Source organism: Theropithecus gelada, chromosome 15 (assembly GCF_003255815.1).
Source record: "Theropithecus gelada isolate Dixy chromosome 15, Tgel_1.0, whole genome shotgun sequence".
Lineage (NCBI taxonomy): Eukaryota > Metazoa > Chordata > Mammalia > Primates > Cercopithecidae > Theropithecus > Theropithecus gelada.
The window spans coordinates 11,590,147-11,614,640 of NC_037683.1; the positions used below are offsets into that span (position 1 = coordinate 11,590,147).

General features: G+C 47.8%; 1 protein-coding gene across 6 annotated transcripts; it reads right to left on the reverse strand.

Annotated features, from left to right (window-relative positions):
- Positions 1 to 1,755: 1,755 nt before the first annotated feature.
- On the reverse strand, positions 1,756 to 22,354 carry ZNF79 (zinc finger protein 79). 6 transcript variants are annotated; one of them, XM_025359469.1, is made up of 6 exons: positions 21,931 to 22,354; positions 17,790 to 17,888; positions 17,520 to 17,608; positions 10,996 to 11,122; positions 10,213 to 10,308; positions 1,756 to 3,090 (listed from the first exon to the last, which is right to left on the reverse strand). In XM_025359469.1, the coding sequence occupies exons 3-6, from the start codon at positions 17,550 to 17,552 to the stop codon at positions 1,922 to 1,924; spliced, it is 1,425 nt and encodes a 474-aa protein (XP_025215254.1). In that variant the 5' UTR covers positions 17,553 to 17,608; positions 17,790 to 17,888; positions 21,931 to 22,354; the 3' UTR covers positions 1,756 to 1,921. The 6 variants fall into 6 exon arrangements, with proteins under 6 accessions (XP_025215254.1, XP_025215253.1, XP_025215251.1 ...); XM_025359468.1 differs by having other exon boundaries at positions 17,772 to 17,888; positions 21,824 to 22,354; XM_025359466.1 differs by having other exon boundaries at positions 17,818 to 17,888; positions 21,824 to 22,344.
- Positions 22,355 to 24,494: the final 2,140 nt, after the last annotated feature.

The following is a 24,494-nucleotide window of genomic DNA, read 5'->3' on the forward strand; positions in this document are numbered from 1 at the left end:
TTCTGGGTACTGGAGTAAAGGGAAATGGTGGCCCAGAGAAATTGATTTCCCCTTTATGACTCATTTGTTTGCACAGTAGTTTTCGCCAGTGGCCTCTAGGTCAGTGCTTTTGTCACCCCAGGTTGGAGAACTACCTTAAGTGGAAAGGACTACCTGGACCCCCTGAGTTAGGGAGAGGATTCTATTTCGGATACAGTGGCTTTTGCCTGTAATCCCAGAACTTTGGGAGGCTGCGGCAGGAGCATTCCTTGAGGTCAGGAATTAAGACCAGCCTGGGCAACATAGCCAGACACTTTCTCCAAAAAGCTAGCTGGGTGTGGTGGCTTGTGTGCCTGGCTACTTGTGATGCTGAGGTGGTAGGGTGCGGAAGTGGAGACTTCAGCAAGCTATGGTTATACTGCTGCACTCCAGCCTAGGCGAGAATGAGGGGCTGGCACAAAAGCATTCCAGTGTCCTAGAAGGGACTGCACCAAGTCACCAAGGAAACAGTAAATAAGACAGTAAGCAGGCCAAAGGCAAAAGTCTGGATCTGTAATAGAAGGGGAGCACTACTGTTCTCCATGAGGGAGAAAGGAGAATGAGGAGCCAGGGGCAGTTTATGGCTCACCTGCCTCTGAGTCCAGCATGGCTGTCACACACCTGCCCGTCCTGGGTGCTTCCTATTCTCCATGGAAAGGGATGTGCCTCCCAATTCATTAGCAGCACACTCTACCCTCAACATGAGTAACCTCTGGGTGGGCTCTTTTTTGTTGAGATGCAGTCTTGCTCTTGCCCAGGCTGGAGTGCAGTGTTGCAATCTTGGCTCACTGCAACCTCTGCCTCCTGGGTTCAAGTGATTCTCCTGCTTCAGCCTCCTGAGTAGCTGGGATTACAGGCACGTGCCACCGCACCCCACAAGTTTTTGTATTTTTAGTGGAGATGGGGTTTCACCATGTTGGTCAGGCTGGTCTCAAACTCCTGACCTTGTGATCTGCCTGGGTGGGCTCTTTCTAACAGTAACAAGCTCTACAAAGGCTGGGCCTGGCTGTGCTTTTCTGAGTTTTGGAACATCAAGGAATGTTCCCCACCTCAAGGAGATTCTGGTATTTCATAGTTGGCTCTAGAATCCCTTTTCTCACTTGTATTTGTATTTACACCCCTTGCCCCAAATTTGATGGTTTTTCAATCATTTCTGGCCAATGCTCTGAGTTCTTTCACAACATTTCTCATTACTTCCAGGAGAAACTGCCAGCATTGCCCAAAGACTTGGCTTTGATGTAGGAGCCAAGTTCTTTTTTTTTTTTTTTTTTTTTCTGAGACGGAGTCTCGCTCTGTCGCCCAGGCTGGAGTGCAGTGGCCGGATCTCAGCTCACTGCAAGCTCCGCCTCCCGGGTTCATGCCATTCTCCTGGCTCAGGCTCCCGAGTAGCTGGGACTATAGGCGCCCGCCACCTCGCCCGGCTAGTTTTTTTTTTGTATTTTTTAGTAGAGACGGGGTTTCACCATGTTAGCCAGGATGGTCTCGATCTCCTGACCTCGTGATCCACCTGTCTCAGCCTCCCAAAGTGCTGGGATTACAGGCTTGAGCCACCGCGCCCGGCCGGAGCCAAGTTCTTTACTCATTGATTTGGTCACTTACTCCGAATAAACTCAGGTTTCTGGAATGCTTACCAAATAAAGTGCTCTGGCCCACTGAATAAAGGCAAACCTGCAACTGAATGGAGCCCTGGATCTTTTGATGCTTGCAGAATGGTGTTATAGAGCTGAGCGTCCACACACAGCATGTGAAATAGTGGCTATTTACTGAATTGCATGTGGCTCTGGGCTGCAGACTCTAAGTTAGATGTCTTCAGATGCTTTCGAGCCTTTAGCATTTCTCAGATCCTCACCCATCTGTCCTGAGTCGGCATGTCCAGGACTCTCCACTTCCACCATGTTCCTGGTTACTCTCCGGCGTGGAGTCTCTGATGTCTGATGAAGGCAGAGCTGCACCGGAAGGCCTTCCCACACTCGCTGCATTCATAGGGTTTCACGCCTGTGTGGATTCTCTGATGCTGACTAAGGGATGAGCTCTGGTTAAACGCTTTACCACACTCGTTACACTCATAAGGTTTTTCTCCGGTGTGGATTATGTGATGTCGAATGAGGGCTGAGCTTTCACTGAAGAATTTCCCACATTCGTTACATTTATATGGCTTCTCCCCGGTGTGGGTCTTTTGGTGGATTATGAGATTCGTACTCTGGCTGAAGGCCTTCCCACACTCGCTGCACTTGTAGGGTTTCTCCCCGGTGTGAGTCCTCTGATGGTTTGTGAGGTTTGCGCTCTGGCTGAAGGCCTTCCCACATGCAGCACATCTGTAGGGCTTCTCCCCAGTGTGAATCCTCTGGTGCTGAATGAACGCTGCGCAGTAACTGAAGGCCTTCCCACACTCGCTGCACTTGTAGGGCTTCTCCCCAGTGTGAGTCCTCTGGTGGTTCGTGAGGTTTGCGCTGTGACGGAAGGCCTTCCCACAGTCGCTGCATTCGTAGGGCTTCTCTCCGGTATGAATTCTCTGATGCTGAACAAGAGCTGAGCAGTCACTGAAGGCTTTCTCACACTCGCTGCATCTGTAGGGCTTTTCTCCGGTGTGAGTTCGCTGGTGTTTGGTGAGGTTGGCGTTCTGGCTGAAGGCTCTTCCACATTCACTGCACTTGTAAGGTTTCTCTCCAGTGTGAATCCTCTGGTGCTGAATGAGAGAGGAGCTCTGGCTGAAGGCCTTCCCACACTCATTGCACTCATAGGGCTTCTCTCCAGTGTGGCTCTTCTGATGCTGAGAAAGGGAAGAACAGTAACTGAAGGCTTTGCCACATTCATTACATGCATACGGTTTCGCTCTGTGAGGTTTCGTGATTTCCGAGTTCTTGAAGCGCTTGGTGTGCGTCTCACGTTTGCGAGGTCTCGCTTCCACGGGCACTCTCTGTTGCGGAGAGAGGACTGGTCTCAGGCTGAAGCTCTTCTCAAGCTCACTGGTCCTGTGGTCTGAATCCCCAGGGGGCATCTCTACATGTGGGTCTTGGAATGATTCTTCAGAAAGGGCTTGCTCTAGTGGTGATTCAGATACAATCTTCCAGCCTGAAAAAAAAAAAAAAGTGAGAAAAGCCGTTGTGTTCCCTTGGTGGAAGGAAAACCAAAGGCTGAAGGAGTCTGGCCAAGCTCTTACACACACAGGTTTGATGACTCACCTCCTTTCATAAGAGTGTAATGGAGCCTACTACCTACTGAATTCAAAGCCATCATAATGTTGTAGTGCAACGCATTACTCACGTTTGTGGTGATGCTAGTGTAAAAAAATCTACTGCACTGCCAGTCATATGAAAGTATAGCACATACAATTATGCACTGTACATAATACTTAATAAACAACTACGTTACCAGTTTACATATTTACTATACTTAATATATACTTTTAATTGAGACAGAGTCTCACTCAGGCTGGAGGGCGGTGGCATAGTCACAGCTCACTGCAGCCTCAGCCTCCTGGGCTCAAGCGATCCTGCCACCTCAGTCTCCTGAATAGCTGGAACTACAGGAGCACACCACCATCCCTGGGTAATTTTGATATTTTGGAGAGACAGGGTCTCCCCACATTGGCCAGGCTGGTCTCGAACTCCTGGACTCAAGTGACCCTCCCGCCTCGGCCTCCCAAAGTGCTGGGGATTAAAGGTGTGAGCCACCACACCCAGCCTATACTATGCTTTTAATAGTTATTTTACACTGTACTCCTTCCACTAAGAAAAAAAGTTATCTGTAAAACTGCCTCAGGCAGGTCCTTCAGGAGGTTTTCCAGAAGGTACTGTTATCTTAGAGATGACGGCTCCATGCTTGTTATTGCCCCTGAAGATCTTCCAGTTGGACAAGATATGGAGGTGTGTCTACACCTCCATATGCATAATTCCATCAGGTCTGGGCTCATGTGTGAGTTTCTTAGTTTTTAACAAGAGTTTAAAAATAAAAATAGTACTACACACACACACACACACACACACACACACACATTTTGAGACAGGATCTCACTGTCGCCCAGGCTGGAGCACAGTGGCATGATCATGGCTCACTGCAGCCTCGACCCCCTGGGCTCAAGTGATCCTCCCACCTCAGCCTCTGAGCAGCTGGTACTACAGGCCTGTGCTACCACATCCAGCTAGTTTTTGTATTTTTTGTTGAGATAGGGTTTTGCCAAGTTGTCTGGGCTGGTCTCAAACTCCTGGGCTCAAGCGATCCTCCCACCTCAGCCTCCCAAAGAAAAATGTGTAAAGTAAACTTAGTGTAGCCTTAGTGCACAGTATTTCTAAAGTCCATGTACAGCAATGCCCTCAGCCTTCACATCCACCTACCACTCACTCACTCACTCACCCAGAGTCCTGCAAGCTCCACTCATGGTAAGTGCCCTATACAGGTGTACCATTTTTTATCTTTTATACTGTATTTTTACCATACCTTTTCTTTATTTTTTTTTTTTGAGATGGAGTTTCGCTCTTGTTGCCCAGGCCGGAATGCAATGGTGTGATCTTGGCTCACTGCAGCCTCTGCCTCCCGAGTTCAAGCGATTCTCCTGCCACAGCCTCCCAAGCAGCTGGGATTACAGGCATGCACCACCACGCCCGGCTAATTTTGTATTTTTAGTAGAGACAGGGTTTCACCACGTTGGCCAGGCTGATCTTGAACTCCTGACCTCAGGTGATCCACTCACCTCAGCCTCCCAAAGTGCTGGGATTAGAGGCATGAGCCACCATGCCCAGCCTGATGTAGAGTTTCGCTCTTGTTGCCCAGGTTGGAGTGCAATGGTGTGATCTCAGCTCACTGCAACCCCCACCTCCTGGGTTCAAGCAATTCTCCTGCCTCAGCCTCCCAAGTAGCTGGGATTACAAGCATGCACCACCATGCCCGGCTAATTTTGCATTTTTAGTAGAGACAGGGTTTCAGTATGTTGGTCAGGCTGATCTCGAACTCCTGACCTCAGGTGATCCACCCACCTCGGCCTCCCAAAGTGCTGAGATTACAGGTGTGAGCCACCACACCTGACCTTGAATTTCTATACACAGTCTTCAACCAGACTGCCTGGGTTCAAATCTGGGTTCCACCTCTTACGTGCTCTGTGATTTTGGGCAAACTGTGTAATCTTTTAAAGCCTTGGATTTATCACCTGTGAAAGCAGCTCCCTCATACAATCACTGTGAGGATTAAATGAGTTAAGACACATAGAGGACCCAGAATGGTAGCTGAGACACAGTAAGTGCTATCTACGTGGTTGTTACTCTGGACCTTCTCCTTATAAACCATCCTAAAGCATGAAGTAGGCTTCCCTCAGAACTGCAAGTGCACACCAATGCCCCCAGTCAACCAAGAGCACAGAGGTCCCCATTGCAGGCTGAGCGCGTCTCTGTGTAACTTGGGAGTCCGATCATCTATGGGTTTGACAGTTTTTAAAAGCAGACCATCTATTTGCGTTTAAAAAAAAAAAATCAAGAGAAAGAGTGACAAGAAAAGAAGCTAAGGGAAGAAGGGGCAATTCAGAGGACCATGTGATGCTCACAAACGGCCTGTCCCTCAGCTCACCTCTCTTGAGTGCTGGCTCCAGTAGAAGACTGATGACATCTCAGGCCTGACACACCCCAAACAGAGCTACTCATCTCCCTTTTAACCCAGCACCTTTGTTAATCTTCCTACTTACCCAACTGTTCAGGCCAAAACCTAGGGTCATCCTTAATGCCTCCTCCTCTACATCTCACATCCAATCTACCAGCAAGTCCTGTTGGCTTTAACACCAAAATATGTCCTGACCCCTCTCTTACAGGCCACCATCACCTCATTCCCATGTCTGCAAGAGCCGCCTCCTAACTCACCTCCCCACTCCCATGCCTGACCCCGAATGTCCATTCTTCACACATACGCTCAATTCTTTTTCACCAGTGTCACTTGCCAAATGCTCAATTCTTTTAAAACATAAATCTCATCCCTTGCCTGCATCAAAACTCTTTAATGGCTTATTTTCTTAGGTGACTAAAATCCAAACGCCTTACCATGGTTCCAGTGCCCCTGCACAATCTGTCCCCCGCACACCACTCTTCCTCGTGTTTACTAAGCTCTGGCCACACGGGTTTTCTAATCCTTAAGCAAGCTCATTCCCACATCAAGGTCTCAACATAACGCTGTGGCCCAGAATGTTCCTCTCCTAGGTCTCCTCCACACAGCTGGCTCATCCCCTTCCTTCAGATCTCGGCTCCAATGTCATCTCCAAAGAGTCTTTCCTCTTCATCAGCTCTCCAACAGCTCCCTCCCCTCTATTCCCAACTCAGCCTTGTGCCCCAGTCACTAATCCCTTGTATTGTATTTATTTTCTTCACACAACTCATCACCATAAAAAGTAGATTAGTTATTGTTTGCTCAGTTTATGTTCTTCACGAAGATGTAAGCAGAGACTATGTCCTCATCCCCCGCTCAACAAAGGGGATACATTTTACCCATGGCAGCTAAAATGATGCCAGGTACATACCAAATGCTTAATGCACATTTGCTGATTGATGAATGATTCAATGAATCAGAATTAGTACAACTGGGCAGCAGGGTCTGGGAAAGTGTTAACACCCACCACAGAAGTCCCTAAAATGAGCAGCAGGGAGAATGGCACTTTAAACTCCTGGGTCTGCCACTTGGGAGGGGTAGGGTAGAATAACCCAGGGCCCAAACCCAGCTCTCAGAGGCACAGTGATGCCCAGGACATGCTGTGAGTTAGAGCAGAGGCCATGTTGAGCTCCTCTAATAGCCAGAGTGGAAACTTGCGCCCGACGACTTCTGTTCACTATCATATAGCTTACATAACTCTTCAGTAGGCAACTTTTTTCATATATGTGTTAATTGGTGAAAGAAGAAAGACTTTATCATCTACTTTTTCATATATGGAAACATGACTACATAATTCAGTGGTGTGCCTGGAATCCATGTAGTTAATGCATGGCAAGCAGGGATTTTGAGTATATGTCTTTCATACTCAATGAGGTATTATAAGATATACGTGTATATGTGTGTGTGCGTGTGTATTTCACCCACAGTTCCTGGCTCATAACTCCCATAGCCACTGCTACAGTCTTTTTTTTTTTTTTTTTGAGACAGAGTCTCGCTTAGTCACCCAGGCTGGAGTGCAGTGGCACGATCTCGGCTCATGGCAGTCTCTGCCTCCCGGGTTCAAGCGATTCTTGTGCCTCAGCCTCCCAAGTAGCTGGGATTGTAGGCATGGGCCACCACACCCAGCTAATTTTTGTATTTTTAGTAGAGATGGGGTTTCCCCATGTTGGCCAGGCTGGTCTCAAACTCCTGTCCTCAGGTGATCTGCCCAACTCGGCCTCCCAAAGTGCTGGGATTACAGGTGTGAGCCGCTGCGCCCGGCCATTGCTACAGTCTTCTGTTAAAACGTCAGAGCACTTTAGGGCTCAGAAACAGACTCTCTCTCTCTCTGACCTCCCCCTGCCCAAGCAGGACTCTAGTCTGACTGTGGCCGTACGACCCTCATTCCAGAGAAGATCCTGCCCCATACCCCGGAGGAAGGAATGCTGCACCGAGGCCAAGAAGAATCTGCACAGGAAGGCTTTGCCGGGTGTCCCCACTAGTCTACTTGTGTTCAATCAGGCCCTTTCTGTCCAATCTCATTACAACATGCTGTCCATGCTTCAGTCACGCCTATCCAATGAATCAAAGGCCCAGGCAGGCAGGGTTTGGAGAGCTTCCAGAGAGCGGAATACAGGGAGGCTCCCGCAGGGCGGCTGTCCAGGGAAGGCATGAAAGCTCCCTGCACCTTCTCCACACCTCGTCCCATGCATCTCTTCATCTTCATCTTTTCTAAAATAAGTGCTTCCCCAAGTTCTGTGTCCTTTCTCTAACAAATCCATGTAATCCAAAGAGGGGTCGTGGGCACCCCAATCTGAAGCCAGTGTAGTTCTGGAGGCCTGGACTTGCGACTGGTGGGAAGGGGCAGGGGGCACCTGGTGGGACTGAGCCCTCAACCCGTGGGATCTGATGCTATCTCCAGGTAGACGGTGTCTGCTACAAAATTAATTGCTTGCTTGGTGCGTGGGGGAAAACCCCACTCCTCTCTGCTCACAGAAGTCTCCTATGTTGACTCCTGCTGTGTATAGGGGCAGAGGTTGTGGTTTTCCGCTCAGGGGCACCCACACCCAGAGCTGCTTCTACTGCCCTACACTGCTGCCTCAGAGCACCTCCTCAGCGGAAATACCCCTTTCCAACTCCTGTTTCTAATGATGTGGTGATTTTAACCTTTGGGACCACTGTACTGGGGTGAACAGTGTCCCACATCATGTCCACCTCAAAGTACAGAATGTGTCCGTGCTTGGAAACAAAGTCTTTGTAGATGTAATCAAGCTAAAATGAGGCCCTACTGGATTAGGGTATATTAATGCCCTAAAATGAAGGAAATCTGGACACAGGAGAATGCCACATGAAGACAGGGACAGAGATTGCAGTGATGCAGCTAAAAGTCAACGAACGCCGAAGATTGCTGGCAACCACCAGAAACTTGAAAGAGACAAGGGATGATCCTTCCCAGAGCCTGCAGAGGGAGCCCGGCCCCGCTGACACCTCGGTTTCAGACCTCTAGCCTCCAGAACTGTGAGCGAATCAACTGCTATTGTTTTAGTCCACCCAGTTTGTGGTTATTTTTTATGAGAGCCCAAAAAAACTAATACAGCAAGCTTTTCAGGGTCTTGAACCCCTCTCAGACTATCATGAACACTCTTCCCAGAAAAATGCAGTTGTTCCCCTCACCACTAAACACTGCTCTCCATTTCTGAAGCTCCACAGACGACTTCAGTCCTCTGTGTAGACTGTATAGAACACAGAGATGCCCAGGCAGGGGGGCCTTGGGAGAAGAAGGCAGCAGGGCCAGGGAGGCTCCCTGCCACAGGCAGTGTCAACAAGCATGAGTGGTGCTGGGCACGCCACAAGGGTGAGGTAACATGCAACAGGCTGCTTAGAGGATGGTAAGATGGGAAGGAGAAGAGGCAGCTCCATGGAATCATGCAAAGAATGCTCCCGGGGCTTTGTGCCGATTGCCCTATCAGCAGCAATAACTTATAACTCAAGAAATAAAGCAACAAATAGACAGGTTGCATCTTATTTTTATTTTTTTTTTAAGACAGTTTCACTCTTGTTGCCCAGGCTGCAGTGCAATGGCACGATCTCGGCTCATTGCAACCTCCGCCTCCCAGGTTCAAGTGATTCTCCTGCCTCAGCCTCCTGGAGTAGCTGGCATTACCTGCATCCGCCACCATGCCCAGCTAATTTTTTTTGTATTTTTAGTTGAGACGGGGTTTCACCGTGTTGGCCAGGTTGGTCTTGAACTCCTAACCTCAGGTGATCCACCTGCCTCAGCCTCCCCGAGTGCTAGGATTACAGGCGTAAGCCACCGTGCCTGGCCCAGGCTGCATCTTTAGAAACATGTCAAATGTTGTCACCTCAAACTGGTTTAATTCATTTGTACCTTTGATGCCTTAAGTCTCAAACATCAAAAGTGACTGGATCCCCAGGGAAAAACTGCTGAGGCCCTGCCAGAGGTGGCACCAGGGCAGAGGCTGAGAGAGATGAGGGGAGAGAGCTGCTGTACATGGGTGGTAAGAGAGATGCAGTGGAAACTATGGTCTCCTTTCCTTCTGTTTTCCCTGAGTTTCTTAGTATCGGCCCTTTGGAAAATTCTGGCATGGCCACGCAGTAAGAAAGGAGGAGCAGAATGAATTAAGGGGCCAGATAGGGTGGCAGCAGGAGCTGTGACACCCAGTGGCATGCGTAAAGCTGGCACCTAGGATCCTCAGTGAGGGAGACCCCAAGCAAGGAATGTGCCAACAAAGATGACTCTTGCTTCCCAACAATAAGGAAGGATACTCTTTGGAGGCCAGGGACATCACACGTGCCCCCAAACACCTCCCAGCCCTGGGAGCCTCCTTAAGGATGAGGTGAGGAAGAGTGTGTTTTAGAGGCAGACAGAGCTTGCTTCAAATCCCAGCCTTGCCACTATCTAGCTGTGAAGCTTTGAACCAGTGAGCCAGCCTCTCTCAGCATCATTTCCTCATCTGTAGAATGGGGTGATAGCGCCTACCTCACAATTGTTATGATAATCAAATGCACTCGTGTGATTTAAAGGGGCTTTTGCTCCCAAGACTCCCATTGGCTAAGTGCTTGCTCACATACCTGGAGAGGGACTTCGCACGTCTTCGCCCTCCAGCATCCATGTGCCTTCCCTTTGTTCCAACTGGGAGTTCATGCCAGGCTGGGAAACTGGAAGTCCTATTCAATGGGAAAAACAGGCTTTAGAAATTTTAAGTAAGTATGAACAGCCACCCAGAACTCAGGGGAGAGCAAGCAGCCCAGTCGGATTGTTCATTTCATTCAGACGGCAAATACTTATCGAGCACTTACTTGGTGCCTGCACCAGGGGCTACAGCAGTACATAAAAGATATGGTGCCAAGGTCTTTTTAAACATCCTTTTAATTTGAGAGACAGGGTCTCACTGTGTTCCTCAGGCTGGTCTCAAGTGACTGTTCCGCCTTGGCCTCCCAAAATGCTGGGATTGCAGGTGAGAGCCACCTCACCCGGCCATGCCAAGGCTGTATAAAACATTTCTGGAAGGAGGTAGGAAACAGCCTCAAGGAGGGGTCAAGCCAGGGAGCTAAAGCTAAACTCACAAGTTCCCAATTTAGGAAGATGGAAACTTACTGAACATAGAGGAAATGACCTGAGGGTTACCCCATTCCTCCTGGGAAATGAGAGAATGGGGAGGTGCAGCCTTGGGGAAAGCAAAGGGAAACTGCCTATTTGCCAAGTGGGCATGCAGAGACCTTCCCCAAGAGAACAAGAGGAATAGACACCATCGCTCTGGTACATTACAGCTGTCAGAAAGCCCTACACACTGGAAAGCAAGTGCCATGGATTTTCAGAATTGAGTGAATCGAAATCTTAAACCATTTCCTTACCTAGTAGGACAAGGTTCCTGGACTTTTCTGGTATCCCCTCCTTGTACCTCTCCCTCGGAGTAGACACGAGGCACCTCCACCCTTCTTGTGCAAAAGCTACTGTCACACTGCTGAAGAATGTGGATCCCTGAAAAAACAAGCACATTTCATCTTGCCAGTGGCCTTAGGATCTAGGGTGATGGGGTGGTTAACGTTGGCGGTTTTCGGGGAGCTGGAAAAGTCTTCGAAAAGATTCAGGTCTCTGGGTAGTTGAAGAAAGTGGCCGGCCGCAGTGGCTCACACCTGGAATCCCAGCACCTTGGGAAGCCAGGAGGCGAGGCAGGTGGGTCACTTGAGGCTAGGAGTTCAAGACCAGCCTGGGCAATATGGTGAAACCCTGTCTCTAATAAAAATACAAAAATTAGTTTGGTGTGGTGGCAGGTGCCTGTTAAGTCCCAGCTTCTCAGGAGGCTGAGGCAGGAGAATTGCTTGAACCCGGGAGGCAGAGCTTGCAGTGAGCTGAGATCGTGCCACTGCACTCCAGCCTGTGTGACACAGCGAGACTCCATCTCAAAAAAAAGAGAAAGCCTTTATTGATCACCAGCACTGCAGTGCCTAACACTAAGATAATCTGACATACACACACATACACACACTCACACACACCACTGTCTCTTGTCTTCACACATTTATAATTCTAGTAGACTTTATGTATAAATAAAGTGTGTGTGTGCATGTGTGTGCGTGTGAAGTAACTGGGCAAAAATTAATAGGTGCTTGGGACTTGAAGAGATAATACAGAAAGAGCAAAATTAGAATGTGAGTTGATACAGTGAAGAGTCAGGTGCAAATTATCAGAGAAATGTGAAAGATGAATTTTCAGAACATTTAACAAATATTTCTGTGAACGCAAATATCACCCAGTACAACAGGAGAGCCAAGTATGCACACAATCAAATGTAGCACGAGTCAAAGAAACAGACTAGTTGCCAGGAGAACAGAAAGGCGGGGAGGAAGGACCACAGAGTGAAGGCAATTACTGAGCTGGCCTTGAAGCAGAAGGTTTCCAGATGGAGCAAGAGAAGGTTATCCAAGGCAGGAGAGGCACCATGAGCAGAAGCATGGAGGCGAGACAGTCCTTGTGTGTTTAGGAAATGGCAGGCAGTTTGGGTGGGGGGATGAAGCGTGGCAGAAAGGTTGTTGAGGTCAGAATGTAAAAAGCCTTGAATCACTTGATAAATGTGATGCTTTTATGCCTCAGGCAACAGGGAGCTGCTGGAAGGCAACTGTGTCTTGAGATGGAGGCATGGAGAGGTGGTTTTAAGAACTCCAACAGTGTCAGTGTCAAGTTGAGAGAGGATCCTGCTTGAGGAGAGGGACTAGATGCAAAGCCAGAAATGAACTTTGTGAGAAAAGAGTTGAGAATGAATCAAAGATGTTTCCTGCTTGGAAGACCAGACAGATGACAGTGTCATCACAGAGAGAAGAAACATGGGAAGAAGGGGTCTGTTAGCAAGGGAACTAGTTTGTTTTGGGACCCACAGAGTTTAAGGTGGCCATAGGAAATCCAGGTGCAGATGTTCTATCACAGGTGAAAACATGGATCTGGAGTTAGGAGACTCTGGGCAGGAGCTATAAGGCACGCAGGTCAGGTGAAGCTGTTCACATAACAAAGCGGCACCTACTCCATGTAATGCATCCTCTGCTAGGTACAGGGCGTGGGGGCAGGGGTAGCCAGATGGAAAGCGAAGAAACGAATCAGGAGATAACACAGCATTAACCTAACGCAGAAATCGTCTCCTGGCCAGGCCTCACAGGAACCTCAAACTCAACAAAACACAACAGAGACACCCATCTTCACCTGCTGTTCCTCGTCTGTTCCCAGCTCAGGCAATGGGGCCTTTGTTCACCTAGTTGGCCAAGCCAGGAACCCGGGTGTTATCCTCTCCTTTCGTGCAGCATCAATCCCTATTGATTCTTCCTCCTAATATCTTGAGAATTCACCCATTTATTTCCACTCCCCTACCACTGCCTTGCAAACCAGCAACAGTTTCCATATCGGAACCAGTCTCCGGGCCTCTGATTTTACCTGCTCTTCCAATCCATTCATCACACCGAGAGGTTCTTTCAGTGGAACAAAGAGGGTCACCTTTTAAAATGAAGAAATATTTATGCAGGTGGATCACCTGAGGTCAGGAGTTCGAGACCACCCTGGCCAACATGGTGAAACCCCATCTCTATTAAAAATATAAAAAACTAAAAAATATTTAAAATCTTTGTGTAACTTTAAAATAATCAAGAAAGTAACATCCATTATAAAGATATAATGTCACGAACCAAATAACAAAGAAATATATAATACGTAAAGAAAAAGCTGCAGGAAATGCAAAGAGAAATTTAGATTAGGATTTTGAGAGATGTTAAGGTAACTCAGTCATTGACAGCCCAAAGTAAATAAACAACAAAAAGAATAAAGACATGGAAGATGCAACAATTTAATAAGGTTGAGCTGACAGAGCTATCAAACGCTATATCCTGCAATCAGACTGCACTGGCATTTTGTGTTGACAAGAGACACAAACTCCATCCTCATAAAGCACACACCAGCCACATAGGCAGATAAAGAAATCAAAATCAAATTTTGGAATATCTAAAAAAAATAAATACACAGCCAAAAACTTTCAACGTAAACAAGGAAGGAAGAAGGGGAGTTAAGGATTCAACTCAAGAAGTTAAAAAATGAATTTTTTTTTTTTTTTTTGAGACGGAGTCTTGCTCTGTCGCCCAGGCTGGAGTGCAGTGGCGTGATCTCGGCTCACTACAAGCTCTGCCCCCTGGGTTTACGCCATTCTCCTGCCTCAGCCTCCCGTGTAGCTGGGACTATAGGCGCCCGCCACCACGCCCGGCTAATTTTTTTTGTTTTTTTGTATTTTTAGTAGAGATGGGGTTTCACCGTGTTAGCCAGGATGGTCTCGATCTCCTGACCTCATGATCCGCCTGTCTTGGCCTCCCAAAGTGCTGGGATTACAGGCGTGAGCCACTGCGCCCGGCCAAAAAATGAATTTTAAAATAAACGTGAGGAAAGCAGAAGCAAAAGATTAATAAAGAAAAAATATATTAATAAAGAGCAGAACTGACAAGGAAATCCAAGAGCAAATTTTAAAAACGAAAATAGAGAGCTAATTACCTAGTCAAGAAAAAAGGACAGTTCCTACTCTCATAGGACTATGTGAAAGAAACATGTGTTAGAGAGCAGGGCACTGGCACAAAAACAGACACACGGACCCAGAAAGGAGAACCCGGAAATAAAGCCGCACACCTCTAACCACCTGATCTTCAACAAAGTCGACAGAAACAAGCAATGGGAAAAAGACTCCCTACTCAATCAATGGTGCTGGGATAGCTGGCTAGCCATATGTAGAAGAGTGAAACTGGGCCCCTACCTTTCACCATCTACAAAAATTAACTCAAGATGGATTAAAGATTTAAATGTAAAACCTTCAACTGTAAAAACCATACAAGAAAACCAAGGAAATACCCTTCTCGACCTTGGCTCTGGCAAAGAATTCTTGGCTTAAGTCTTCAAAAGCAATTGCAACAAAAACGAAAACTGACAAGTGAGACCTTACTAAAGAGCTTCTATACAGCAAAAGAAAACTATCAGGGCCAGGCGCGGTGGCTCACACTTGTAATCTTAGCACTTTGGAAGGCCAAGGCAGGACGATCACCTGAGGTTAAGAGTTTGAGACCAGCCTAGCCAAAAAGGTAAAACCCAGTCTCTACTAAAAATACAAAAATTAGCTGGGTCTGGTGGTAATCCCAGCTACTCAGGAGGCTGAGGCATGAGGATCGCTTGAGCCTGGGGGGTGGAAGTTGCAGTGAGCTTAGATTGTGCCACTGTACTCCAGACTGGGTGACAAAGTGAGATTCTGTCTCTACAAAAAAAAAAAAAAACAACTATCAACAGAATCAACACACAACTGAAAGAATGGGAAAAGATATTAAAAAATTTGCATCCGACAAAGGTCTAATCTCCAGAATCTATAGAACTTAAAAGCAACAAGCAAAAAACAACCACGTTAAAAAGCAGGAAAAGACATGAGCAGACACACTTAAAAGACATACAAGTGGCCAACAAACAGATGAAAAAATGCTCATCATCACTAACCACCAGAGAAATGTAAATTAAAACCATGACGAGATATTCTGTCACACCAGAAATAATGGCTAATATGAAAAAGTAAAAATTAACAGATGCCGGTGAGGCTGCAGAGAAAAGGGAAAGGTTGTAACTGCTGATGGGAAAGTTAACTAAATTAGTTCAGTCACTCCGGAAAAACAGTTTGGATAGTTCTCAAAAAACTTAAAACAGAGCTACCATTCGACCCGGCAATCCCATTACTGTGTAAATACTCAAAGGAAGTCATTCTACCGAAAGATGCATGCACGCGCATGTGCCTCATCGTGCTGTTCACAACAGCTAAGACATGGAGTCAACCCAGGTGCCCACCAATGCTGGTCGAGATAAAGAAAATTCCACATGTGGGCCGGGCGCGGTGGCTCAAGCCTGTAATCCCAGCACTTTGGGAGGCCGAGACGGGCGGATCACGAGGTCAGGAGATCGAGACCATCCTGGCTAACACGGTGAAACCCCGTCTCTACTAAAAAATACAAAAAACTAGCCGGGCGAAGTGGCGGGTGCCTGTAGTCCCAGCTACTTGGGAGGCTGAGGCAGGAGAATGGCGTGAACCCGAGAGGAGGAGCTTGCAGTGAGCTGAGATCCGGCCACTGCACTCCAGCCTGGGTGACAGAGCAAGACTCTGTCTCAAAAAAAAAAAAAAAGAAAATTCCACATGTGGAATAGGAAATACATGTGGAATACGATGCAGCCATAAAAAATGAAGTCATGTCCTTTGCAGTGACGTGGACGCATCCGGAGTCCATTACCTTAAGTGAATTAATGCAGGAAGAGAAAACCAAATACTGCATGTTATCATTGATAAGTGGGGAAGCTAAACACCAAGTATATATGGACACAAAGATGGGAACAAAAACCACTGGGGACTACTAGAGGGAGGAGAGAGAAAAGGGGGCATCAGCTAAAAAACTACCTATGGGGTACTATGCTCCCTACCTGAGTGATGGTATCATCTGTACCCCAAACCCTGGCATCACAGAATACAACCATTTAACAAGCCTGCACACATACCCCTGAATCTAAACTAGTAAGGTGAAATTATTTAAGAAAAAAAAAAAAGAATGTATTAGAAATGATTTGGTAAAACATGCAGTGAAATGGGAGAACGTTCATCGAATTCTGCTAAGTGAGATAGAAAAATGACAGAGCAGAATAAACCCACTTTGAGAATATGAGCTGGGCACTGTGGCTCAAGCCTATAGTTCCAGCACTTTTGGAGGCTGAGGTGGGTGGATCACTTGAGGTCAGGAGTTCCAGGTCAGCCTAGTCAACATGGTGAAACCCTATCTCTAGACTAAAAATACAAAAATTAGCCAGGTGTGGTAGGGCGCACCTGTAATCCCAGCTACTTGGGAGGCCGAGGCAGGAGAATCGCTTGAACCTGGGAGGTGGAGGTTTCAGTGAGCCAAGATTGCGTCACTGTACTCCAGCCTGGGCGACAGAGCAAGACTCCAAAAAAAGAAAAAAAAAAGAAAGAAAAAAGAGAATATGATGGAAAGGACACAAATCAAAATGTTAGATGCCATCTTTTTGTGGGATTAAGAGTGATTTTTAACTTTTTGTGTTTTCTCTATTTTCCAGGTTTTCTGTGGTGAACATGAATTACTTTGTTCATTGCAGAAAACTTGTAAAAAACAAAACAAAACAAAACCAACAAGCAGGTGATCGGGTGGGATGGCCCACACCTGTAATCCTAGCACTTTGGGAGGCCAAGGCTGGAGGATGGCTTGAGTCCAGGAGTTCAAGACCAGACTGGGCAACATGGCAAAACCCTGACTCTACAAAACTTAAAAAAAAATTAGTTGGGCATGGTGGCACGAGCCTGTGGTCCCAGCTACTTGGGAGGCTGAGGTGGGAGGATCACTTGAGCTCAGGAGGTTGAGGCTGCAGTGAGTCGTAATTGCACCACTGCACTGCACTGCACCCTAGGTGACAGACTGAGGCCCTGTCTCAAAAAAAAAATAAAACAGGCCAGGCGCGGTGGCTCACACCTGTAATCCCAGCACTTTGGTAGGCCGAGGCGGGCAGATCACTTGAGGTCAGGAGCCTGGCCAACATGGTGAAACCCCATCTCTATTAAAAATACAAAAAAATTAGCTGGGTGTGGTGGTGCGTGCCTATAATCCCAGCTAACCGCGAGCTGAGGCAAGAGAATTGCTTGAACCCAGGAGGTGGAGGATACAGTGAGCCAAGATCATGCCGCTGCACTCCAGCCTGGAGTGAGACTCAGTCTCAAAAAATAAAGAAAGAAAGAAAACAAACAAATGACAACGAAAAACAAGCCAACCCTACCATTAATATTAGGGGGGAAGAAAAGGATGCCTCCCAAAGTTAATTTCCTACTTACCCGGGGCCCAGCTGTGAGGAGACCAGCAGCCATTCCTTCCTCTCCTGTGTTTTCCTCTTGGGGAAGGGCAGGGTCTGGGGAAGGCAGTACTAAAGAAAGAGAACCAAACGAATAAGGTTAAAAGCAGTTTAGGAAGTCACCAATTCTCACTGTGAAAAGGGGACATAGCAGGTACCTACAGAGCACCTACAGGGCACGTGGGCTGAATCTGCAGACCTGCAGTGTGATGTAAATTTCTCCATTCCCTCCTACCTCAGAAATTCCATCAACTCTGGCATTAGAGTGTTAACAGACTCACAAGTATCCATGATCCGCCACTCAGCAGCAGTGTGAAAATCACGTAACCTCTCTAAGTCTCATTTTTCTCATCTGCAAAATGGGGATGATAATACCTTGTAAGGTTGCTGTGGAGATTAAAGGAACATACAGATAAAGCACTTGGCAAATGCCCAGCATTTAAGTATACAGCTTAAAGAGATTATTACTTAGTTCTTTGAAGAAAGTGGCTCTGCAAATTTAATGCTTAAATGAAGAGGTCTGGGCAGAGAGTCTCACGTCACACCATATATAAAAATTAACTCGAAAAGAGATCAGAGACCTAAAGTTAAGTAGTAAAACTCTTGGCCAGGCGCGGTGGCTCACGCCTGTAATCCCAGCACTTTGGGAGGCTGATGTGGGCGGACTGCTTGAGCCCAGGAGTTCGAGACCAGCCTGGGAAACCTGGCGAGACCCCATCTCTGTTAAAAATACAAAAATTAGCCAGGCGTGGTAGTGCATGCCTATAGCCCTAGCTACTTGGGGGGCTGAGGTGAGAGGATCGCTTGAGCCAGGGAGGTCGAGGCTGTAGCAAGCTGTGATCATACCACCGCACTCCAGCCTGGCTGACAGAGACACTATTTAAAAAAAAAAAAAAAAAAAAATGGGTAGAACTCTTGGAAGAAAACCATACATCTTTGAGAGTTTGGATTAGGCAATGAGTTTTACATATGACACCAAAAGCACAAGCAGCAAAAGAAAAAATAGGTTGGCCGGGCGCGGTGGCTCAAGCCTGTAATCCCAGCACTTTGGGAGGCCGAGACGGGCGGATCACGAGGTCAGGAGTTCGAGACCATCCTGGCTAACACGGTGAAACCCCGTCTCTACTAAAAAATACAAAAAACTAGCCAGGCGAGGTGGTGGGCGCCTGTAGTCCCAGCTACTCGGGAGGCTGAGGCAGGAGAATGGCGTAAAAACCCGGGAGGCGGAGCTTGCAATGAGCTGAGATCCGGCCACTGCACTCCAGCCTGGGCGACACAGCGAGACTCCGTCTCAAAAAAAAAAAAAAAAAAAAAAAAAGAAAAAATAGGTAAGTTGGATTTCTTCAAAATTAAAAACTTTGTGCTCCAACAGGCCCTGTCAAGAAAGTGAAGAGGCTGGAGCCCAAGAGTTCGAGATCAGCCTGGGCAACATGGTGAAACCCCGTCTCTACTAAAAATACAAAAATTAGCCATGGTAGTGCACACCTGTAGGCCCAGCTACCTGGGGGGCTGAGGTGGAAAGACGGCTTGAGCCCAGGAGGCAGAGGTTGCAGTGACCCGAGATCACACCATTACGCTCCAGCCTGGACAACAAAGCAAGACTCTCCCTCAAAAAAAGAAAAAAAAAAAAATTTAGTTACTGACTAGGTACAGTGGCTCACACTTCTAATCCCAGCACTTTGGGAGGCCGAAATGCTGGCTTAGCACACCACTTTCTGTGTGTGGTTTTTTTTTTTTTTGAGACGGAGTTTCCCTCTTGTTGCCCAGGCTGGAGTGCAATGGCACAATCTCGGCTCACTGCAACCTCCAACTCCCGAGTTCAAGCGATTCTCCTACCTCAGCCTCCCAAGTAGCTGGGATTACAGGCACGCACCACCACGCCCGGCTAATTTTTTTTTTTTTTTTTTTAAGTAGATGGGGTTTCACCACGTTGGCCAGGCTGGTCTTGAACTCCTGACCTTAAGTGATCTGCTTGCCTAGGCCTCCCAAAGTGCTAGGATTACAGGTGTGAGCCACTGCGTCTGGCCCTACTAAATTCTTAAATGGGCAAAAGATCTGAATAGCTATTTCTCCAAGCAAGAGATACAAATAGCCACTCCACACATGAAACTGAACATCATTCATCACTGGGGAAAAGCAAATGAAAACCACAATGAGAGAACATATCACACCTACTAACATGACTATAATAAACAAGATGGAGAATAACAAGTGTTGATGAGGATGTGAGGAAACTGGAAACCTCATACACTGCTGAGAATAGAAAATGATGCCGCCACAGTGGAAAAAGTTCAGCAGTTCCTATGAAAGTTAAACAGGGTTGTATGACACAGTAATTCCACTTCTAGGTATATGCCCAAGAGAAATAAAACATACACACACAAAACTTCACTGAAGAATGGATACACAAAATGTGATCTCTCCGTACAAAGGAGTATTATTCTACCATAAAAAGGGATGAAGTACTGACACATGGTATAACCTGGATGAACCTTGAAAATGATGTGCTAAGCGAGACACAAAAGGTCACATATTGGCAGGGCGCAGTGGCTCACGCCTGTAATCCCAGCACTTTGGAAGGCCGAGGCAGATGGATCGCCTGAGGTCAGGAGTTCAAGACCAGCCTGGCCAACATAGTGAAATCCTGTCTCTACTAAAAATATAAAAAATTAGCTGGGTGTGGTGGCAGGTGCCTGTAATCCAACTACTCTGGAGGCTGAGGCAGGAGAATCACTTGAACCCAGCAGGCGGAGGCTGCAGTGAGCCGAGACTGCACCACTGCACTCCAGCCTGGGCAACAAGAGCAAAACTCCGTCTCAAAAAACAAAACAAAACAAAACAAAAAAGTCACATGAGTCCACTTATTTAAAATGTCCTAGGCAAATCCATAGTGACAGAAAGTAGATTAGTGGTTGCCAGGAACTTGTGGAGAAATGAGGGACTGGGGAGTGACTGCTAAAGGCTACAGGGTTTCTTCTTTAGTTAACAAAAATGTTCTGGAATTAAATAGTGATGGCTGCAAGACTGTGAAAATACTAAAAATCACCAAATTGTTCACTTTAAAAGGATGAATATTACGGTATGTGAATGATATCTGAATAAAACAAATAAATAGATCTGGATTCCGATCTTAGGACAGACCTTTTGTTACTGAGAGTTATCTAACCTGGCAGCACTTCCTTTCCTTTTTTGTAGTATGGGGAAGATGATGACCATTTGCTCTGCTTTCCCACGTCTCTAGGGAAGATAAAACAAAATGCTGGATGTGAAATCGCACTCTCTACTCCTCAAGTGCAAGACCAAATATAAGGACCTCTTGGCCAGGAGCAGAGGCTCACGCCTGTAATCCCAGCACTTTGGGAGCCAGTAGATCACTTGAGGTCGGGAGTTTGAGACCAGCTTGGCCAACATGGTGAAACCCCATCTCTACTAAAAATACAAAAATTAGCTGGACATGGTGTTGGGCACCTGGAGTCCCATCTACTCAGGAGGCTGAGGCAGGAGAATCGCTTGAACCTGGGAGGGGGAGGTTGCAGTCAGCCGAGATTGCGCCACTGCACTCCAGCCTCAGCGACAGAGCGAGACTCCGTCTCAAAAACAAAACAAAACAAATCAAAAACAAATATAAGGACCGCTTGATCTTGGAGACAGCACCAAATTCTGGATGTAAAATTGCACTTGTAGAGTAACAGACCAAATACAGTTGATCTAGGGGGTGAACAGCACAGGTGTTGGTGGTTAAGACTTAAAAGAGGTTGCCTGCTTACACATTTGTTCTGTACCACATTCAGGGTGCTTTCAAAAGTGTTATTTCGTTTGAGGATTACAATTCTCAGAGGTAAACAAAGTAGTTAATGTTATTTTGTCCCTTCTTCCATGGAGAAATACAGGTTAAGAGACCTGGCTGGTACCTCACAGCTTTCACAAGAACCTGTGCCTTCTAACTGCAAATGCCCCCGTCCTCCACAACTTCACAATCCTACTGGGCTGGCCTGTCCTCAAACTTTCCAAGCCAGGCATCCCTGGCTGCTTCGAGAAGGGCTAGAAGAAGAAAAGCGACAAAGGAGTCCTCAGGAACCCACTTCTCCCTACTCTCCACTGTCATTGGTCCATCAGGCAGACTGGGGTACGTGGTACAATACTCAGAAATCACGCAGGTATGAGGTCCTCAAACTTTTTTGACCCCCGAATTCTTTACTCAAAAAAGGATTGTAGGGGCACATGTTCTCAGGATCTCCTGGGGCTGTGTCACGGGCAAAGAAAGAAAAAAGGATTGTCTCCAACTACCTGTGAGAGAGATAAAAAGAGTTCTGATGCGGCTCACACAGCGGCAGTCGTGGGCAAACGAAGCAGCAGCCGATCTCTTGACGATCGCTCCCTCTACCACTCCTCACCTCCTTCCTCCAGCATTTGAGTTCCACCTCGCGCCACAGCCTCCCAGCAGTTCTCTGGAAGTCAGGGTCTATCTAGAGCAGCCCCCACCCCGTTCTGCAGGGCTGCTCCGACGGCTCCCAGGCTGGACTCTTCCTCTCCAGCCACTCCCCGTAGAGGCACGGTTTGATCCTGCGGTGCTGGGTCGCGGGAGATCGGACTGGGCCTGCCCAGCTAGGTGTTCCACTCCGTCTCCCGAGTCACAGGTGGCTCGGCCTCAAGCAGAACCCGGTGAAAAAGCCGCTGCTGGCTTTCCGAAAACGACTGGCAACTGGCAACTGTCAACAATCGACCGGCAACCGCTAGAGCTCAAGAACTGCTGTGCAGGTACTGCCCAACAACAGGTCCCGGCTCCGGCGCCAGAGGGACGCGCCTGAGTGGCGCCACTTCCGGTCATGCGCACACGCCCCGCGGCGGCCTCACCGGATTCCATTTCCCAGAAGTCGCCGCGGGGCTCTGTTTCGGGCCAGTCTCTTTCATTCCTGCCGCCAGGTTTGTGATACGCGCTCAGGGATTGTACTTCCCAGAGACGCTTCCGCCTATGCTTGCTCCCAGAATATATTATCCGTCGTGCTTTTTTGTTGCATACGTCTTTAAAGTCCAGCAGAATCCAACGGTACCGAGCTTTGGAGACAGGAAGCGATTTAGCCGCGAGGGATCCTGGGAACGCTGGGTTTACGCAGGCGCCTATCTTCGCTGGCTCTAGGCACCAGGTTTCCCTTCCGCGGTTCGCTGCGCGCGGTACGCCTGTCCCTGCTTGGCCTTCCATTCAGGGCAGTCCCCAGCCACCCTCAGGGTCCTTTTGAGCCGTACTAAAAGTTTGGGAAGACTAAAGGAAACGAGATGCCCCTCAGTCTGAACAGGACAGCCGTGGGTGGGTGGCCTGGGGCCCTCGAAGTATGAAAACCTGTGGGCCGGAGGGAACCGCTTCCGTCATTTCAGGGGCAGTGTTTGATCAGCCCTTTTGCGGGAGGAGGTTCCTGAATACTGTGTCCCTTAAGGGCTTCCCTGCTGTAGGCTGGGGATGTTTCAATGGGCTTTCCCTCGAGCCCATTGGAAATCACTTCTCAAGCAATTTTCCGATGATCAACTCCTTTTTATAGGCATTTTGTCCTTAAGGGGAGGGGACTGGGTTACCCAGGAAAGAAGTGAGTATGGGAATTCTAAGGCCCCTTTTCATTTTGTGGTTGTCTCTGTCCCTTTAAATCACAGCTGGTGGCATTTTTGCCAGTGTAAGTTTCTTAATTTTGTGGGTCTTCCTATGAATCTTACTGGGATTCGCTCCATCGGACAAGCCACAGTCACAAATGTCTTTGAGCTAGCGCTTGTCTACCTTGGGCAGCTGTAGTTTGGGGCTTACAGTTTTGTAAGAAGTCTGAAGTGGGTCTTGTCATGCACGTCCGTGTGAAGAGACCACCAGACAGGCTTTGTGTGAGCAATAAAGCTTTTTAATCACCCGGGTGCAGGCGGGCTGAGTCCCGAAAGAGAGTGAGATAGGGGTGAGGCCGTTTTACAGGAATTGGGTAGGTAGTGGAAAATTACAGTCAAAGGGGATTGTTCTCTGGCGGGCAGGGATGGGGGTTCGCAAGGTGCTCAGTGGGGAAGCTTTTGAGCTAGGAAAAGGAATTTCACAAGGTAATGTCATCAGTTAAGGCAGGAACAGGCCATTTTCACTTCTTTTGTGGTGGAATGTCATCAGGTAGGGCAGGAACCGGCCATCTGAATGTGTACGTGCAGGTCACAGGGGATACGATGGCTTAGCTTTGGCTCGGAGGCCTGACAGGTCTCAGTGGGCTAAAATCAAGGTGTGGACAGTGCTGCATTCCTTCTGGAGGTTCCAACAGGGGAGAATCTTTTCTTGCCTTTTCCAACTTCCAGAGGCTGCCTGCATCCTTGACTCGCAGCCTCTTCTTCCAACTTCAAAGTAGCAGCCTCAGCCAGAATCAGTCCATTGCTGCCCTCTGTATGGTTCTCTCTCCTCTGCCCTCTTCCACTTTTAAGGACCCTCATGGTTAACACGGTGTTCACCCAGCTAATTGAGGAGAATCTTTTTTTTTTTTTTTTTTTTTTGAGACGGAGTCTGGTTCTGTTGCCCAGGCTGGAGTGCAGTGGCCGGATCTCAGCTCACTGCAAGCTCCGCCTCCCGGGTTTACGCCATTCTCCTGCCTCAGCCTCCCGAGTAGCTGGGACTACAGGCGCCCACCACCTCGCCTGGCTAGTTTTTTTGTATTTTTTAGTAGAGACGGGGTTTCACTGTGTTAGCCAGGATGGTCTCGATCTCCTGACCTCGTGATCCACCCGTCTCGGCCTCCCAAAGTGCTAGGATTACAGGCATGAGCCACCGCGCCCGGCCTTGAGGAGAATCTTTAAGGCCAGCTGATTAGCAGCCTTAATTCTATTTGCAATTTTATTCCCTTTTGTCATGTAACCTAACATATTCAGAAGTTCCAGGGATTAGGACATGGATATCTTTGGGGGGTGGTGTTCTGCGGACCACAGCGGGATTAGAAAACCAGATGGAAGTGAA

Coding starts and splice junctions, on each gene's coding strand:
- ZNF79 (XM_025359464.1), bottom strand. Junction 11,123..17,519: donor TCCTCACAGCTGGGCCCCGG/GTAAGTAGGAAA, acceptor TTGTTTTTTCAG/GGATCCACATTCTTCAGCAG. Junction 10,309..10,995: donor CAGGAACCTTGTCCTACTAG/GTAAGGAAATGG, acceptor CCCATTGAATAG/GACTTCCAGTTTCCCAGCCT.